At 54.3% G+C, this 16,882-nt stretch overlaps 1 protein-coding gene across 1 annotated transcript; it reads right to left on the bottom strand.

Moving 5' to 3' along the window:
- Positions 1 to 8,625: 8,625 nt before the first annotated feature.
- Positions 8,626 to 12,091, bottom strand: Irx3 (iroquois homeobox 3). Its single transcript, XM_006984042.4, has 4 exons — positions 11,083 to 12,091; positions 9,770 to 10,916; positions 9,530 to 9,596; positions 8,626 to 9,060 (listed from the first exon to the last, which is right to left on the bottom strand). The coding sequence occupies exons 1-4, from the start codon at positions 11,356 to 11,358 to the stop codon at positions 9,006 to 9,008; spliced, it is 1,545 nt and encodes a 514-aa protein (XP_006984104.1). The 5' UTR covers positions 11,359 to 12,091; the 3' UTR covers positions 8,626 to 9,005.
- Positions 12,092 to 16,882: the final 4,791 nt, after the last annotated feature.

Below are 16,882 nucleotides of genomic sequence, written 5' to 3'. Positions count from 1 at the left end.
AAACCCGTTTTGGTAATAAGACAAGCAGAAAAGATCATGCAGGAAGATATGGAGTGCCCTGTTTTCCGATAAAAATGCACGCATAAGCCTACTTCATGGGGCCATCTCTTCTTTAATCTCAGGGTCCTCGTGGTGTTAGGGCTCCTCCCCCCAACCCCAGGTTGTTCAGATAGGAAATCTGGCAACATTGTTGTGTAGCCCACACCCAGCCTGGTGTGATCCAAAGCGGACCTCAGCACCTGGAAAGCTTGGGAAGGGTTCTGAGGCTGGCTGCTTCTGGTCTCAGCCAGTGCTCTGTTACCAGTCACGCCAGACTAGCATTTGGTGAAAGAACAGAACACTTTGTGTGTGTGTGTGTGTGTGTGTGTGGTGTTGGAGATGGAACCCAGGATGCTGTGCCTGCCACATCCCCAGCCCATGACCAACACTTCCTCTTCTCTCTTCCTAGACCTTGTCCCTCCCCTCTTCATGCCTCATCCCACTGTAGCCTAGTAGACATCCTTGATGGTGTCCATCATGAGACGTCAAGGAGATTCTCTTTCTGCCACACACCCTGGCCATTGTGATTGTCCCAGCAGGGAGCATATGACCCACACTGAGCCCACTGGAGTACTTCCTTGGGATTTGACAACTGAGACAAAAGAGAAACCATTTCACTTGGTTGTTTCTGGTACCCAGAGGAATCTGAGAGCTGGCAACTATTGCTTCATGCCCCTGGGCTTGAGGTGACTGATTATGCAGTAATGTGTGACTCTCTGAGGCAGATTGTCACCTGATCACTATTAGGGTGTTTCCTGGTGAAAAGTTCCTTATTCTGTCCACTGACATGGTTCTGTCATGTTGGTGCTATGCTGAGGATGCAACATGTTGTCCCAACAAACATGCTATAGTTTGGATCTCAAGTGTCCCCAAAGGGCCAACTTAAAGTTTGATTGCTTAGAGAATTAGGTGATGGGATCCTTAAAAGGTAGGGTTTAGTAGGGGGTGCTCAGGTTAGAGGGATGTGCCCTGGAGAGTGATTATTGAGATAGGATCTCCTTCCTCTCGCACATCCTGGTCATGAGGGGAGGAGCCTGGTCACGAGGGGAGGAGCCTGGTCACGAGGGGAGGAGCCTTGTCACGAGGGGAAGAGCTTTGCTGTGCTCTTCCACCACCATCTGAGGTAGATTAAACCAGAGGCCTAAGCAACCTTATTATCCTGTGTGTGTGTATATGTGTGTGTGTGTGTGTGTGTGTGTGTGTGTGTGTGTGTGTGTGTGATGTGTATCCCCACAGCGCAGTGATCTGTATGGAGGAAATACTGTCACTATGTCCTATGATTTTGTAAAGATAGATCTGGGACCAAACTGGCTGGCTTAAGTCCTATCTCCTTCACTCACAGACATAGAGCCATGTACTTCAATTCCAGACACAAAGAACTGTGTCAGAGTTCCATTCTGGAATCAGGAAGCCCTGACTAGGGATGCTGGTTTGTTTATTTATTTATTTATTTATTTATTTATTTATTTATTTATTTTTATTTATTGGCCATGTTGGGCAACTGGCTGGGCCTGGATTTGTCCACTTACAAGATGAAGGCAATAGTACCTATTACACCAGGCTGTTGTTGTAATTAATGAGATTGTTAACTTTATAAAATTGTGTATTAGAATTAATAAGAGTGGAGGTCAGAGGACAGTTTATAGGGGCTGGTTCTCTCTGTATGGGTCCTGGGCATTGCACTCAGGTTGTCAGGCTTGGTGGTGGGTGCCTTAACCTGCGGAGCCCATGGTTTGCATCTTAAATGTCCCTTCCATGCCCCCTTGAGGGAAGGTTGGTCTCCAGCTGACAGTACCATTGGAGCTGGTAGCCGCTTCCAGGATCGGGCCTGATGGAGGTTGGTGAGGTCACTGGGAGCATACCCTTGAAGGAGATGCTCCAGGTTCAGCCCATCTCCCTCCCTTCTCTCCCATTCTCTGCTTCCCTGCCAACAGCTTTCCTCCATAACACATTCTTTGCCATGTTTTCACATTGCCACAAGTCCAGAGCACCATGGACTGAACCCAGGGCCAGAATGCATTTTTGCTCCTGTAAGTAGTTTACCTCGTGCATTTCATGTGAGCGGTGCGGAGTTGACTGACCTGTGAGGATTGTGGTGTCCACTTTCCCTCCACTGTGGCATTCAGAAAAATTACCGTCTGTCATTCTTTCTCTCTCCTTCCCCACGTTTATTTTAGTTATTTATAAGCAAACAAGATGTTAGAAAGCCAACATATTTACATGATCTAAAAGGAGCAAATGAATGTGTGGTTCTCAAACTGTGGGTTGAGACCCCTTTGAGGGTTGAATGATCCTTTTCACAGGGGTCACCTAAAACCATCAGAAAAAGCAGGGTGATGCTGTACACTTTTAATCTCAGCACTCAGGAGGTAGAGGCAAGGCAGATCACTATGAGTAAGAGGCCAGCCTGATCTACAGAGCTAGTTCCAGGATAGCCAAGGCTACACACACACACACACACACACACACACACACACACACACACACACACGCCTATCTTGAAGACAAGACAAACAAAAAGACCATTGGAAAAAACATTACAATTTGTAATAGTAGCAAAATGATAGTTATGAAGTAGCAATGAAAATAACTTTATGGCTGGGGGTCACCACAACATGAGGAGCTGTATTAAAGGGTGTCAGCATTAGGAAGGTTGAGAACCACTGTTACATATGGAAAAATAGTCTTCTCCCTTTGACCCCCGGCTGCCTGGCGCTTTCTCCAAGGTAGCCACTCTTACAGAATGAACCCACATTCTCCATTTTGACTCCTGGCATGCCCTGTGGGAGGCTCTGCCTTAGGTGCTTTATCTCTGAATGGAGATTGTTCCGTGTCTCCAGATATTCCTTGACACCTTCTCCTTCCCTGCTCTTCTTTCCCAGCCTTAGTTTTCTGCATCAGCAAAAGGGAGACAGTAACAGCTGTGAGCTTTAGACAATGTGCAAGGGAATTGCTTCGCCAACATACTCAGTTCTGCTTTACTTTAGATGTTCAAGTCCGCGCTGGGTGGCTAGGCGAGGGGGCCTGGAATCCCAGCACTTGGCAGGTGGTGGCAGGAACATCAGGAGTTCAAGGTCAGCCTCAGCTACATACTGAATATGAGGCTAGCCTTGGCTATGAGACTATGACACTATTTGACACTATGAGACCTCTTTTCAAAAACAAAAGCAAACGAAACAAAAAAAAGCAAGGCAGGAAAGTGAGCTGGAAAGTGGCCTCCACTTTAGGTAGTCCGAGAAGGGTGGGCAAGGGTGGTGTCAGTCTGTACTCAGGAGCAGATCTCCTCGGGGCAGGAAGGAGGGCAGGGAGGAAGGAGTAAGGGACTACAAGGACAGAGACTTCAAAGTCACTTTCTTAAAAGTAGAAACGTCCCCAGACACTAGGCAGCTCCAGCCATGGACTCCCCCTTCATGACCTCTCACGGCCCTCCCCAGAAGCCATTCCATCCATACCATCTGACTTCAGACACTTTCACTCAACACTCCAGTGCCAGGCACAGTGGGGTGGGAGGAAAGAAACACAGGGGGGTCACTTCACATGGAGGCCCCAGATTCCATGTCCTGTTGACAATTCTGTAAAGCTCTGAACCCTGGAGCCACTGCATAAGAGTTAGGCTGGGGATGTCTTCTTCTCCAGGTGTGGGGGCCAGGAACAAAGGCCTTCTGCTACAGTTTGTGGAGCTAAGATGTCAAGGACAGAGCAGGCTCCTCAGAGGGCCAGGCCAGTCTGCCCAAGTGGGGTCATCTGCCTGGCTGGGAGGGGTCCAGCAGCTAGGCAGAAGCACCTACCTCTTGTTCACCCCCGTTCATTTGTCCTTTCATAGCCATCGGCACCCCACTTAAAAAACAGAACCTAACATAAAAATATTAGTGCTAGTTTATATATACACAATTTGGATGCCACTTAGAAGTTTTTTTTTCCCCCCAACATGGCCCCTAGGAGCTCCCACTATGTAAGAATTATTAGGAAGAGAGAGAGAGAGAGAGAGAGAGAGAGAGAGAGAGAGAGAGAGAGAGAGAGAGAGAGAGCCTGGAGAGGCGGGGAAGCTCTGTTCTGCTCTGTCAGGGAGAAGAAAATAAAGAGAAATCAGGCAGGCTTCAAAGGGCACATTTCCATAATTGCCCTGTAACTTTGGCAAAATAAATCTGAGCGTCTGGGGGCAGCACAGTTGCCAGATGAGTGCACTCCAAAGGCCCCGGAGGGCTGTGGCCCACTTGTTAGCGGCCTGGTGCAGTGAGAGAATGCAGGACTGTCACCGGCACAAAAGATACGACATCACAGCCTTCGTGGCCAGGCCAAGCCAGGCTAGGCTACAGGCCAGTAGTCAGATTTGACCCGGCCTTTGTCTTTGTCCTGCTCCCTGACATGAGGCACATACATGAGCGCTGGTCCTCTCTCTCTCTCTCTCTCTCTCTCTCTCTCTCTCTCTCTCTCTCTCTCGTTCTCTCTCTCTCTCTCTCTCTCTCTCCCCCTCCCTCTGCCTCTCTATCTCTTTCTCTCTCCACCCCCCCCCCCGGGGGGGGGGGGAGAGGGTCAAATTAAGCACCTAACTAAATGGATGCATCATTTTTGTTGTTGTTGTTGTTCTTGGAACAGCCAAGGGTGACTGAGGAGCAGCAGTAATTACCCCCCCCCCCCCCCCACTGTATGACTTGGGCTTTCTTTCGTCTGTGACCACCTACTCTAGGCATGAGTATCTACCAGAGAAAGGCCCCAGTGTTCTAGGCCTGTGTCCTCCTTGGATGGACTCCGTCCTTGGATGGACTCCTTCTTTGCCGTCTTGGCTGGAAGGGGGCCCATCCAGAACTGACCTAAGGCCTACTTTTGCTTTGACTCAGGCTAGTTTCCTGCTGGCTATCTCGCACCCCCACTTCCTTCTAATACCAAGAACCTTTAAAGAACAGAAGTGGTCCACTTCGCGCTCGGTCTGAACATCTCCATCGACGAGCTATGGCTTCTGGGAGGAGAGAATTGCTGTGAGCACCACAGACACCTTGTCACCTCATCTCCATTGTCTCTTAACTTCAGCACTCCTGGCATCTCCGTCACATCCATGTACCCAGCAGGCTTCACCCGCTTGACTGAGACGAGCGTTGGAGGTGGTGCTGTGGACTCATTCTTGGTTGGAGGACCACGGGTGTCCAAAGGACCTTGAGCACTGATTCCGGTCTCCAGCCTTTGGTGCCAGCTCTATCCTCCACCCCTGGTTTTCTGCAGGCATTGTCAAATATCCCAGGATGGGGGAGGAGACAAAGTGGCTTCACTGGGGACTACACTGCTATCCCTTAGGCCTTTCCTATTGCACCCTACTTCAGAGGTTTTTCATCAGAGACCTCCTCTTCCAAAGATCCTCTTCCAAAGGTCCTGAGCTTATTGTTGGGAACAATCCCACAGTGGCAGACATTTTTAACATGGTCGAGCTACATGGATCAGATGACAGTGGCCAATTCAGATCAAGAAAGGCTATCTGATGGTGTATGGGGTCTTCTTACCCCACAATTATCTTTAGACCCATCCTTCGCTTTTAGGGCCCATTCTTAATTGTTGATGGATTTGCAAGAAAGTTTGGCTAAGTCTGTCAAAACCAACCTTTCCCAGATGTTCAAAGTGAGGTGGAAGAAGTATCAGGCTTGTCTCCTCAAATGAGGGTTAGCTTCAAGCACAGACTTGGAGTTGCCTGTTTTTTTCTCAATGGGGACACGTGTAACCAAGGATTCTAGAAAAAAGTGGGTGTTTCTAGGCGAATACAAGAAATCAGTTTCAAAGGGAGCCCTGCAGAACCTCCCAATAAACCCAAGCCAGAAGACACCCAACATACAGTTCTTACCTAGGCATCCTTCTCTCTGGCTAACTCCCCCTAAACAGGCAGGCCAGGGATGGAGGAGCCTTTGGGCCTCCCTGTCCTCCAAGTGCCCAGAGAATACCACCTAGTGGGTGGGACTCGTCCCCTCTTCCCTCCTGGTATAGAGCAAGTGAGTGGTGTTTCATGTCCTAGCCCCTGGCCCTCCCATGTCACCTGGGATTGCACTGTACTTCCCCCTACCTGAATCCCGCCTCCAGGACAGTTTAATGAGGAAGCATTAATGTGCAGGTGGACAGTCACCTAGGGGGGTAATTTTGTCCTCCTTAGCCTCCCTGGCCCAGGAGGCACTGTCCCCTCCTAGCTATGTGCAGATGTTGAGGAAAGCAGTACCTCTGACCTACTTGATTTCCCACACGCCTTGGAGGGCTCTGAGTAACCAAGTGAGCAGCAGAGCACTTCCTAGTGTGGGACTGACATATTTCATCTCTAACTGAAGCTGCATCGGAGACAAGATGTTCCCTGCTTCTCACCCCCGCCACCATCTCTTCTGAGTTTCCTCCTAGATTTTAGGGATCAAGAGTAAGGAATGGAGGGAGTTCCTGGGACCCCTTCTTCTTTTGTAGGGAACCTAGGAGCTTGGGTGTTGCTTTGGTTAAGTTACTCTATTGAGGTCAACTTGGGCTCAGTGGAGTTAGAATACACACTGCGCGGAGCCATGCCCAGGGTTACTCTGAGTCCCCTGGCATCTCCTTCTGCTGTTCTTTCAAGACAGACAGACCAGGCCTAAGAAAACACCATCATGTGGGAATGAGATAACTAGAAAAGTTGAGTAGTTCCAGAAGCTTCCCTGGAGAGAGGCCCTATGTCTGCTGACAGACCCGCCAGGCCTTGACTAGCCTCTCCACACCCATCTCCCTCCCATTGATGAAACTCCTCTCCCTGGGGCCTCCTCCTAGAAGAAGACTTCTGCTGTGGCTACCAAGATCGCCTTTCCCTTGGGAACTTTTCTCTGTCCCTTAGTGGAGCCGGTTGCAGAGGCTTTTGAGTCGCCCAGAGGAAGAAATCTCACCCTTTTGGGTGATGGGAGGTGGTGAGACAGATACCACCCCCCCCCCTCCGCTCCTGTTTGTCTGAGCATCTGCAAATGGCTGGACCTTCCTACTTAAGAATGAACATGGGCAGAGCATCCTGTCATCCTGATTCACCTTGTGAGGCTGAGGCGGGCAGCTGCTGAGAAAGGACCCAAGGAAAGTGAGTTCTCTGCTCTTAGCTTCCCCCGGAAGTAAATGGGCAGCCAGTGGGCCACAGCTAAGCCCCAAGCTGGAGGAGGGGTGTGGTCCTTGTGAAGAGACTCATGGTGATAACCAGAGCTCTGGTCCTTGTCCTGGGGTACTGACTTCAGATGCATGGCCTAACCTGTGAAGGACCTTGAGCGTCTGAAATACCTTAGTGAAGAGATCGAGGAGGTATTTGCACTAATATCTCAGGCCTCTTCCCCCGCGGTCCTTGTCTTTGCCAGTGATCTGCCTCACTCCTCATGTCTCTGTTCTGGGGACCTGCCTTCATAAGGAAAGTCCCAGGTCGCCCTGGCGCCGGCAGCTGGGTCCTCACATCGTGGACCCGTACACGCCGGCTGCTCTCGCCCGCGCCCGGACTCTGGAAGGTACACAAAGTTAACTGTATCTGATCCAGACTTTAGCTCTTCATACTCCCCAACGGCGCGCACGAAGGTCAATCCCTGCTCTGCAATTCAGAAGCATGGCGTCCGGCTAGCCTGAAAATCTAATGTTCCAGACAAGGGTGCCTCAAAGGTGCCCCTACTTCGAACCCCAAGGCGTCACTATCCTAAGCGTGACTCTCCACTTCCTAGCGTCAAAGTTGGGCAAGCCCGGGCCAGCAATGTCAAGTCGGGCTAGGGCCTGGAGGTCGGCCTGGCTGCAGAGGCCGGAGAGGCCGGACTCCCACGTCCTCTACGTCCTGTAGAGGGAGCTCCAGCCCCAGGTTTCCCACTGTCCCCCCCCCCCCCCCCCCCCGCGGACTCCTGCCGCAATCCCAGCTCCAAAGGTGTCAGGGACTGAACCCCGAACCCATGCTGGCGTCTCTGAAAGCAGCCCCTTCCCTGGCACTCAGGGTAAAACGCTCAGAGCTCCTAGAGACCAAATGCCGCCTGGCTACGGCCTTGGACTCCGAACTCCAGCGCGGTTACACGCCACCAAGCGGGAAGCGTGAGCACCCCGGCTTCTCCGGCAGATCCCCTACACCCTTGCACCTATAAAGAAGGAGGTGCTGGAGAGGAAAGCGCGGTGGGAGCGGCCCCGAAGTTGAGCGAGGACAGCTCCTGTGCATGCGACTGAAAAACACCAGTTGTGCGGGGTCGGAATGGGAGCAGGGAGGGAGAGCCTCCCAGCCCACGCCCTGAGCTCCTGGAAGCTTCCCTAAGTCTTTCTGCTAAGTCATCAGAGAAGGCCCCAAGGCTCCAAGGTTACTCCAGTGGACCCGCCGACAGAACCCAGTTCCCCAGGCCCTAGTAGGGAGTCGACCCCATTTTCTCCTCCGTCTCGGCCCTTTCTCTGGGGGCCCAGGGACTACCATCACCCCTTCTTGCAGAGGCCCTACCCTTCCTACCTCTGTGCGGACCACTTCCGCCATTGCTGTCCCTGGACCATGCTTGTCTTTTCCTGAAGATTCTTTAAACAACCGTGGGTGGGGTGGGGGTGGGGGTGGGGGACGCTAAAACACCAAAGAACCATCAAACAGATCGGTCCAGGCGGCAGACACGCCGGTTATAGTCAAAAGTGGCAACAGCTCATTTATTTAGCCAAAAATAGATACTTTCTTGTACAATTTGGTTCACACGTATGTACATTTTTCTGTATATACAAAAAGAGTCAGACACGCTTATTCTCTCTGCACCCCTCCCCCAAATCAACAGAACAAACGAACCCCACAATCTAATGTGGGGCAGTACAGAAGCAACTTGGGTTGAGCCCAGGGGGACTGGCTTTATTTCTTCTTTCTTTCGTTCTTTTTTTGTTTGTTTGTTTAGTGTTTCTTTTTTTAGGTATTCATACATAGACATGCTTGCAAGTCATAACTATACAGAGCGATTTGTCTTTTTTTTTTTTTTACAATTAGTACAACGATTTAAAAATTGTTGAAAGAATTAAGATGAGGAGAGAGCTGATAGGACCAGAGCAGCATCCAAGTGGTTCTGGGGCCTGGAAGAGAGAGCGGAAGCAAAGGAAGCGGGATTTAGAGACATGGGGGCTGCTTAGGTAGGGGACATCCTACTGAGCCTAGGGTCAGGCATATGGAGCTGTTTAGCCCTGGGTGTATTAACTATAAGCTGGACAGAAGAGATCAGGATTCGAGGTCGGGGCTGGAAGGAGGCGGGCATCGCGAAGAAGAGGCCTTGTGCTCCAGAGGCCTGTTGGAGTGGCCAGATTTCCCCACTCTGTACCCACAGACCCTGCCTGAGGTGCCCGAGCTGAGAATGGAAAAGCGGCTCTGGGTCCACAAGTGACGGAGGAGTGGGCTTTGGTGCCTTTTAGAAATAGTTTCCCAGCCACGTTTCTCCCTTCCCGGGATGGGGTGCCGGGAGCAAACGGTTTCTGCCATTGGCTCTGCGTATTCCTCATCCCTCCTGAAGGGTCTCCCACTCTGCGTCCCAAATTCGGGGTCTCTTACCGCCTTGGCACGGGCTGGAAAGCTGTCTTGAGCAACTTTTTCTCCATTTCCAAGGCACTACAGCGATCTGTAGGAAACAAGGGGAAGGGAAAAAAAAGAGGCCTTCAGAACTCGGGGTCCAGGCCTCCAGAGGCCGAAGAGAAAAACACCTTTTGTACCCCAAGTCCCCGTTCTTTCCCTCTAGCCAAGGCGAGAGCCCCACCAACACCCTCCCACTGTGCCCCACACTCCTGTAGTCACCTGTTCCACTCTCCGGCTCCGTAGGCCGAGCATAGGCGGCGGCGGCGGCAGCGGCAGCCGCAGCGGCAGCCGGGTGTCCCGTGGCTCCGGGAAGTCCCAGCAGGTGCTGTGGGGCCGAGCCCAACATGGACAGCGGGTGCGGCCGCGGGCCAGGCGGCGGGCCTGGGAAAGGCCGGTTGGTCCAAGCCGGGAATTTGCCAAGCGGCGCCGAGACGAGTCTGTGTGCGGCGGCTGCTGCAGCGGCAGCCGCGGGCGAGAGCTGCAGCGTCGGGGGCGCGACCGCTGCCCCAGGAGGAGAACCTCCGGCTCCAGGAGGCGAGCGACGTGGGTTGTCCGGGCTAGTGGCCGTTTCGGCCAGTGACCAGATCTTGGGCTTCTGCAGGGCGGAGGAGGGCGCTGGTGCGGGAGCGCAGGGGTCCAGGCCCGAGGGTGGAGAGGGAGGAGATGGAGGAGCCCTGGCCACAGGCGGTGGCGCCGGGGCCAGGCTCAGGACCGACAGCGGTCGCTCCTCCAAGCCTTCGGAGCTGTCGTCCGAGTCGCTATTTTTGCAGTCCGAAATGGGTCCTAGGCCGCCGAAGTCGCCGTTCCTGTGCGTTGCCCCAGCCAGGGCCAGTTCCGGCCCGGCTGCGGCGCTGTCTAAGTTTTCCAAATCGATCTCTTCATCCTCCTCGTCGTCGGCCAGGCCCTCGCCCCCCGTGTCCTCCTCCTCCCCTGCGAGCTCCTCCTCCTCCATCTCCAGCTCGCGTTTGCCCTCTTCTTCATCTTCCTCTTCGTCCTCCTCCTCCCGCTCGCTCCCATAAGCATTGCCCTCCTCGTCGGTGCGACTACGGGGTGCCCACGTCATCTTGTTCTCCTTCTTGAGGCGCCGGCGGGCGTTGGCGAACCAGGTGGACACCTGGGTGAGGGTCATCTTGGTGATGATGGCCAGCATGATCTTCTCGCCCTTGGTGGGGTACGGGTTCTTGCGGTGCTCGTTGAGCCAGGCCTTGAGTGTGCTCGTGCTCTCCCGGGTGGCGTTCTTGGGACGGGACGGGTCCCCGAACTGGTATTGGCCGTAGGGGTAGAAGGCAGGGTGTGGGTGCGGGAACGCGGCGGCCGTGGCCGGATGCTGGACCCCAGGGCTGTCCTTCAGCTCATACTGAGCGCCCTGTACGCACATGGAAAAGGAAGGGGACACGCGCGGAGGAGCGCGAGTGAGCTCTAGCAGTTGCCGCTTCCACCCTCCCGCCGGGACCCTGGCTTTCTTCTCCACGCTCACTTCGCCCTGCACCCCAGCTCCAACCCCTTCTTTCCCGGGTTTCTCGGGCTCTTACCAGCTGTGGGAAGATGGGCAGCTCCGTAGCGTAGGGCAGGAAGGCGCCGTAACCCTGGGCGGCGGCAGCTGCCGCTGCGGCCGCGGCGTAGGGTGCCCCGTACACGGACGAAAGCACATTGGATAGGGACCCCGAGGCGGCCAGCTCTGAGGCTCCAACGCCCGGACCACTCCGGCCCCCTGCGCTGCCGCCTCCGCTGCCGCCGCCTGCGGCTCCCGGGCGCTCGGGTGGGTAGAGCGGGCGGATGTACTGGTATCCGAGCTGAGGGAAGGACATGGTGGCCCGCGGGGCACCTACGAAGAGGGGGCCCGGCCCCCGGGGCCGCGGTGCTCAGCGCCGCACGCTGGCTCCGGAGCGCATCGGGGGCTGGGCCGAGCCCGGGCCGCGTTGCCTCCCGCGCTGCGCTGTGCTCCGCGTTCGCCTATTGATCGGCTCCGCGGCGGCGGCGGCGGCGGCGGCGGCGGCGAGGAGTCAGGTCAGGTCCGAACAGATTGGCCGAGATTCCCCGGGCTCCGGGCTCTGATTGACATTTCTACGGGGCCGCAAGCCCCTCCTCTCTGCGCCGCACTCCCTCCTCTAGGCCGGAGAGCCGCTCTGCGCTTAGCGCTCAGTTCTGTCCTCCTCTCCCGGAGCTGTGTCGCGCCTCGCTTCCTTCGCCCTCCTATAGTTTACACTCCCCTCCTGTCCTTTCCTCTCCCCTCCCCTCGCTGCGTCCCCCACCCCACCCCCTGATCGCTTCCGCTCCCGAGGCTCCTTCGCAGTCCTGGACGCTGGGAAACTGCGGTTCTTTTTCCTCTTTCCCTTTCTCACGGTTGGTTTTGCTCACCTCTCAGCTCTCTTCACTTTTCCTAGTCTGACTCCTCTCTTTTTAAATCTCTTTACTCTCTCATTCTCTCTTTCCTCTCCCCGGTCTCTGTGTCCTGGGCTAAGGCGATCTAAAGTTGTAGACACTTAGAATGCTGTGCTGGGGGTGTGTGTCCGCGTCAGTGTCTGTGTGTCCGTCCCCGCCCTTCCACCCCCTCCCTCACCCTTCCCCAAATCTCGAGTCTGACGTTGCGCCCTCTTATTCGACTTTTCCTCGCGTCTCCTCCTGGAGTCTCCAATCACCCGGGAGCCTTCTGGGCGAGGCGGCCTTCCCTCGCGAATACAGAGCGCCGGGCGGGGCGGGGCGGAACGGGACGCTGTCCTTTCCCGCCCCCCTCCTGCTAGCATGGGGAAGGGAGAGCCCAGACCAGGAGTGGCGGGTTAGTACAGGGTCACCTCGACCCTCGGGTCTTCCAACTCTTCAAAATTCTCAGCCCCCTCCGCAGCTGTAGTTCCGGGTTGGGACGGGACCCCGGACCTAGACAGGCCCCGGGCTTTTCTGTACGGTGGTGGTTCCCTTTGCAATCAGCTCCGGTCCCTAGGACGATCTCAATAGCCTAAGCTGGCAGCTAAAACAGTTGAGCGTGCAGCCTGGGAGTAAGGAGTGCTGCCCCTACTAGCTTTTAAAATACCGAATCTGTGCCGGGGAAACCCTGCTGTTTACCACGTTAACACCTCTGGGGTACCTCGGAGAGAATTCTCATTAGAAAGCGAGTTTGGCGCCCAGGTGGTCTTGCAGAACACGCTAAGAGTTGGAGCTCCTGGCTATGGGGTGGGGGAGGAGCTGAGAGCCTCACAGCGGAGGCTTTGGGAACTTTCCGAGAGCACTTCGAGAAGTTTCTGTGTTGTGTTTTTAGACGATTGCGACCATTCATTTCACTGCCCCTTCTCCTGTTCACTGGGCCCAATGCCAGTGTTTTCTTTTGGTGATAAAATCCCCCAGAGCCGGGGAGCGTGCGCATGTGGGGGTGGGGAGCAAGACTTTGGTTTTATGGTAGGGTATCTAAATGTTTTATGGTAAGATACCTAAATCTAACTTGAAATGGTAGTGTCCAGTTGCCCACCTTCACGGATTATGGTGTGCAGTGGAAAGCCACACTGAAATTCTCGGAATAGCTGTGGCTCGTAGATAAGCGATTTAGACTGTGGCGGCGACCCACGCGCGGGCCAGGCCTGCTGCCGGCCTGCGGCCCACACAACTCCCGGGCTGCGATTCCTCAGTAGAAGGATGAGTCCCAGCTTAGAGGCAGACACGCTACTCGCGAGCTTCCAGTTGATCTAAGGAATCAAGTTTGAATTCTGCCAGCGTGGAGGGATCCGAGGGTCCCGGGCTGGTCGGTTCTGGTATAAGTAGTTAAGTTAGGAAATGAAGATTTCTTTCGCCCCGGTCCAGTCAAAACTGGAGTCCATGTGCCACCTTCTGCTACATTCCGTGGGCCTTTGTACTGACCTTAAGTTCCAGGAGGTGCCAACTCAGATCAGTGGGGAAGCACAAACAGAAGTTGGGGGGACTAACTAAGGTTTAGACTTCGATAGCAGCATCTGGAATATCCCCCTAAATTGGATCTGTACAGCTTCTCTATCCCTTCCTGGCCCTCCTTACCTGATCCTGGAGGTTGGCTTTAGGTAAGCCTGGAAAGAGGAGACACAGCAAGGCCAGCCCTGGCCTTTAAATGCTTTTCCCCAGCCTGATTCCGTTTCTGGTTAAACCTGTCACGGGAAGCCAGGGCTCACCTGCTCAGGAAGGGTCTTTTGGTTACAGAATCGAGGTGACATTATTTCCCAAGATCTTTCCTAGGCACAGAACCATGAGTCTTGTTAGGCAGCTGTGAAGACCTGCCTGCACAGTGGTGGATCAGACCAGTGGGCAACAGAGCCGGATTCCAAGGGGCGAAGGGGCTTGGTTGTACGGGTCTGGGTGAAAACACGGATATTTATTTCTGGTTTTTTTTTTTTTTCAGAAGAAAAAGAAAAACAGAACACAGAACCACGTAACAACAACAACAACACACACACACTCTCTCTCTCACACACACACACTCGCTCTCACACACATACAGGAGCCTTTGAGATGCTCCTTCCACATTGCATTAACCAGCTATCGACCTAGTTGTGTGGGACTGCGGACTGAGAGGGAGAACACCGGAAGAGCCAGGCTGTTCTCAGGAAGGACTCACGCCGGCCGGGGGCCGCCCCTGGCCCAGAGGGTGAACCTCTAGACCCAGAAATGAACCTAAGAACCTCGCTTAATTAGATCCCTCCAGGCATCCCAGGCCGGGGGGCAGAAACAGCTTCCCGTTACCCCGTGACCAACTGGGAAGAGCGTTGGCCAGGCCCTGAAATCTGCACTCCACGTCGGGATTCAGTGTCCCAAGCAGCTGGAGTCGCGACGTGGCTCTGGTTCCTCAGCAGGACCAGGCCAGTGGAACCTAGCTCCCAGACTAAGAACGTGAATCCGCGGGTAGCTGAATCTTTTCAAGGGATTTTTAATCCAGGAGATTAGATCAGATTGACACACTCGCACAGCGAGCGAAGAGAAGCAGGTGCACGGGGGAGTTGATTGGAAAAAGACCCGAATGCAACAACGTGCCACTGGCCGAAGCGTCTCCAGCACCCCTCCTTCTTCCAAGGGTCCCAGCGCACAAAGAGCCGGCCGGCCCTCGCCTCGGATGCTCTCTAGTCTGGGCCCAGGGCGCCAGGAGTATACACGCTGAAGGACAACTGAGAGAGGTGCCCGACGTGTACCCAGGGCCAGAGATCCACCAGGTTCGGGGTCTGAGCTGCGCAATCCACGCACTCTCGGAGCCACCAGCCCCCATCTCTTCCCTCTCTTGGTTTCAGCTCCCCAAAGAGCCTGCCTGCGTCCCCATCTCGGGGAGACACTGCAGCCCTGGGTCTCCCAGCCGGGCCAGTATTTCCTCCCAAGGCCCAGAGTCCCCCCAGAGGCGGTGCGGGCTGGCCATCCTTCAGCTTCCTGCAGACGCTGTGGCGTGCGCTCCCACTGCTCACCCCCCACCCCCCGCGCTGGGGTTACAGGTTAATGAAACGCTCGTTTTCCTCAGTCATTTGTTTTGTTTTCCTGCAAAGTTCTGATAAGTAGCTAACCAACGAAGCTTGTAATTACAATCTTACAGAAACCGGGCCGATCTGTATATAAATCTCACCATCCAATTACAAGATGTAATAATTTTGCACTCAAGCTGGTAATGAGGTCTAATACTCGCGCATGCGATAATCCCCTCTGGATGCTGGCTTGATCAGATGTTGGCTTTGTAATTAGACGGGCAGAAAATCATTATTTCATGTTCAAATAGAAAATGAGGTTGGTGGGAAGTTAATTTCTCTCCGCTCTGTGAAGCGTAGACAAGAATTTAATGATTTAATTACAGTTGTAAGCCCTTTCCATGAGACTTAAATTGAGCTGAGAATATTTTTTTTCCTTTTCTCTCTCTCCCCCTCTCTTGGTTTCGCGTTCTCTCTCTCTCTCTGCTATTAGCAGCCACACGGACTTGCAGATGCGTGGCCTGGCGTAGCACCGGGAGGAATTCACATTTGACTGTGAATCTGGCCTCGGAGCATCCCAGGAGGCGCGGGCCGGGCGCCGCCACGTCTGCCGTGCAACTCTGGCTGAGCCCTGTAAGCTGTCAGGGCTTCGGAGGCTGTCCCAGGGTCCAGAGACGCTACGGGAAACTTTGGGGTAAACTTTGCAAACTTCTCTCCCCGCGCCAGAGAGGCCGCGGGTCGGAAAGACTTCAGCAGCGGCGGTGTGGACCCCAGGCCGGATTTGTGCACCGCGGAGCGGCCCGGCCTCCCCAGGATGGGCGCGAGGTTCTCCAGCCGGCCCCCTGCGCTCCTGATCCTCCCGGACCAGGCCCTTTGCCACCGGCCTGCGAGTGGCCAGATCTGCGCGGCGGCTCCTGGAATCCCAGCATGGATGGAAAACCGTGGCCCTGAGCGACAGTAGTTTTATTTCTTTTTTCCTCTTCAGGATCATCCCTTTTCCACCTGCGCAAAGCATTTCCGCTGACCTCCTTGTTTTTTTCCGGCCTGTCTATTCCTCGCATTTTCTGTGTGTTTGATTTCCGGGATTGTTTTTCCTCCTTTTTGACTCCCTATGTGTTCTTTTTGGTTCCTTTTTTTTCCCTGGGTATTTCTTTTTATTATTTCATTTTTTTCAACCCCCGTTTTCCATCTTTCCTCCCTCGCCCTTTCTCGGTTTCCTCTTCTTTTTTTCCCCCTCCCTCTCTTTCGTCCCGATCCGTCCTATTTGAATCTTGGTCTGTCCCAGGCTCTCATCTCCTGGTTTATTCTCGCTTCCTTTCCTCTACAGAGTCTGTCCCCTCCCCCGCCCGTGGATCTGCTTCCCCGGCATCCCCTTCTCATCCATCTTGGGAGATGAATATGTCGCCTTATTGGATGCCGAGGCCAGAGCAGGGCGATGGGGCTCGGCCAACGTCGCACATTTTCTTCATGCATATTGAGAATATGGTAATGAGCGCGTTTGCATTGTTGCATGGAAATGATGCGTTTCCTTCTGCTGTGCGGAGAGTGGGCAAGGTTGGTGTGGACCCAAGAGAGCCCGATAGTGGGCACCGGGCCTTGTGGCCCTAGTTATCCACTGGGGGACGAAGAAGTGACCTCTCGGAGCGCCTGCCCGCCCTCCGCCTGCTCTGGCTTCCACAAAGGCGCCGCTGCCCAGGTTAAAGCCTGGTAAAGGGAAAGCAGTCTCTCCCGCCCCACGACTGTCTGGCGCGCCCCAGGTCCAGCGGCCTCGGAACCTTTCCTGGCGATCAGAGTCCTGTGAAGGAGAGCCTGGCTGTGTTCTCTAACGGCTACACGTTGCTTGCGACTCGAGTGACCTTCTAGAATGAAACATAGCTGCACCGTGTGCCCTGCGCCACACGCGTCTCCTTCATTCTGGGGGCGCGTGGGCATC

This window comes from Peromyscus maniculatus, chromosome 5, assembly GCF_049852395.1.
Source record: "Peromyscus maniculatus bairdii isolate BWxNUB_F1_BW_parent chromosome 5, HU_Pman_BW_mat_3.1, whole genome shotgun sequence".
NCBI classification, from domain to species: Eukaryota; Metazoa; Chordata; class Mammalia; order Rodentia; family Cricetidae; genus Peromyscus; species Peromyscus maniculatus.
This window is presented reverse-complemented; position numbering and strand designations above follow the sequence as displayed.

Bases quoted from the DNA above. Each gene is read 5' to 3' on its own strand.
- Irx3 (XM_006984042.4), bottom strand. From the start codon at position 11,358: ATGTCCTTCCCTCAGCTCGGATACCAGTACATCCGCCCGCTCTACCCA. The intron at 10,917-11,082 runs GTAAGAGCCCGA...ATGTGCGTACAG, and splicing joins TGCCCATCTTCCCACAGCTG to GGCGCTCAGTATGAGCTGAA. The intron at 9,061-9,529 runs GTAAGAGACCCC...TCTCTCTTCCAG, and splicing joins TTCCAGCCCGTGCCAAGGCG to GCCCCAGAACCACTTGGATG.